Source organism: Hydra viridissima, unplaced genomic scaffold, assembly GCF_058129835.1.
Source record: "Hydra viridissima isolate aposymbiotic clone 2 unplaced genomic scaffold, HvirCarnegie_v1 scaffold_3, whole genome shotgun sequence".
Taxonomy (NCBI): Eukaryota; Metazoa; Cnidaria; class Hydrozoa; order Anthoathecata; family Hydridae; genus Hydra; species Hydra viridissima.
In genome coordinates, this window is record NW_028324302.1 from 4,326,368 (window position 1) to 4,327,500 (window position 1,133).

General features: G+C 30.5%; 1 protein-coding gene across 5 annotated transcripts in view; it reads right to left on the reverse strand.

The window, feature by feature from the left end:
• Positions 1-501: 501 nt before the first annotated feature.
• LOC149890665 (dopamine receptor D1.S-like) overlaps positions 502-1,133 on the reverse strand; it is a 5,810-nt gene continuing 5,178 nt past the window's right edge. For all 5 annotated transcript variants that reach the window (XM_090083523.1, XM_090083526.1, XM_090083525.1 and 2 more), the window contains one exon: positions 502-1,133. This exon is cut by the window's right edge and continues 343 nt beyond it. In XM_090083523.1, coding sequence (XP_089939649.1) covers positions 695-1,133 — 439 coding nt within the window. In that variant the 3' untranslated portion in view covers positions 502-694.

The following is a 1,133-nucleotide window of genomic DNA, read 5'->3' on the forward strand; positions in this document are numbered from 1 at the left end:
GTATATGCATATGTATATGTATATATATGTTTGTATATGTATATGTGTATATGTACATGTATATTGTACATGTTTAATGTGCATGTATATATGTGTATGTATCTATGTATATATACATATAGATATTCATGTAGACATACACACATATACATACATACATACATACATACATACATACATACATACATACATACATACATACATACATACATACATACATACATACATACATACATACATACATACATACATACATACATACATACATACATACATACATACATACATACATACATACATACATACATACATACATACATACATACATACATACATACATACATACATACATACATACATACATACATACATACATACATACATACATACATACATACATACATACATACATACATACATACATACATACATACATACATATATACATACATACATACATGCACATATAAATGCATGTACGCATTCATACATGCATGCATGTATTCATGCATGTATTCATGCATGCATGCATACATACGGATGGTGCAAATAAAGAGGGTGGTAATAACATGAATATTGTAAAACTCATAACATGCGGTATTAGCAAACTGTACGTAAAATCTCTGCGAGCTACTTTTTACTTCAATGGTTTGCAGAAAAACCATCAAAAGTTATTTAAACTATTTAAAATAAATCACTTAGAAATAAGCTTAGTGCTTATAGAAAATTTTCTAAAGCTTTTTTCGTCGCTGTAGCAGTTTTCAGTTTGGCTTTCTCGATGTCTCCTGAAAGATGCAGCTCGTGTTCGACCTATACTTTCGGAAAACGAGCGTACTCTTTCTTGTAAAATACTTAAATTGCACTTAAAGAATGCGTGAAATGATCGCCGAAAGTCCGGACTTCGATGTCCATAAACGAAGAAGTTCATCATACTATTGCTATAATGCATAATTTTTGTAACGGAAATTAACCAATATGGTAGCCTTGTACAAAGATCTCCTTCGCAAAATATAAAAGTCATATTTACAATAAAGAATGGGCTCCAACAAAAGAGAAATAAACCAATGATCACAGATATAGTTTTTGCGACTCGTAACTCACGTTTAATTCTGCCATCTTGGTTACTGCTATCT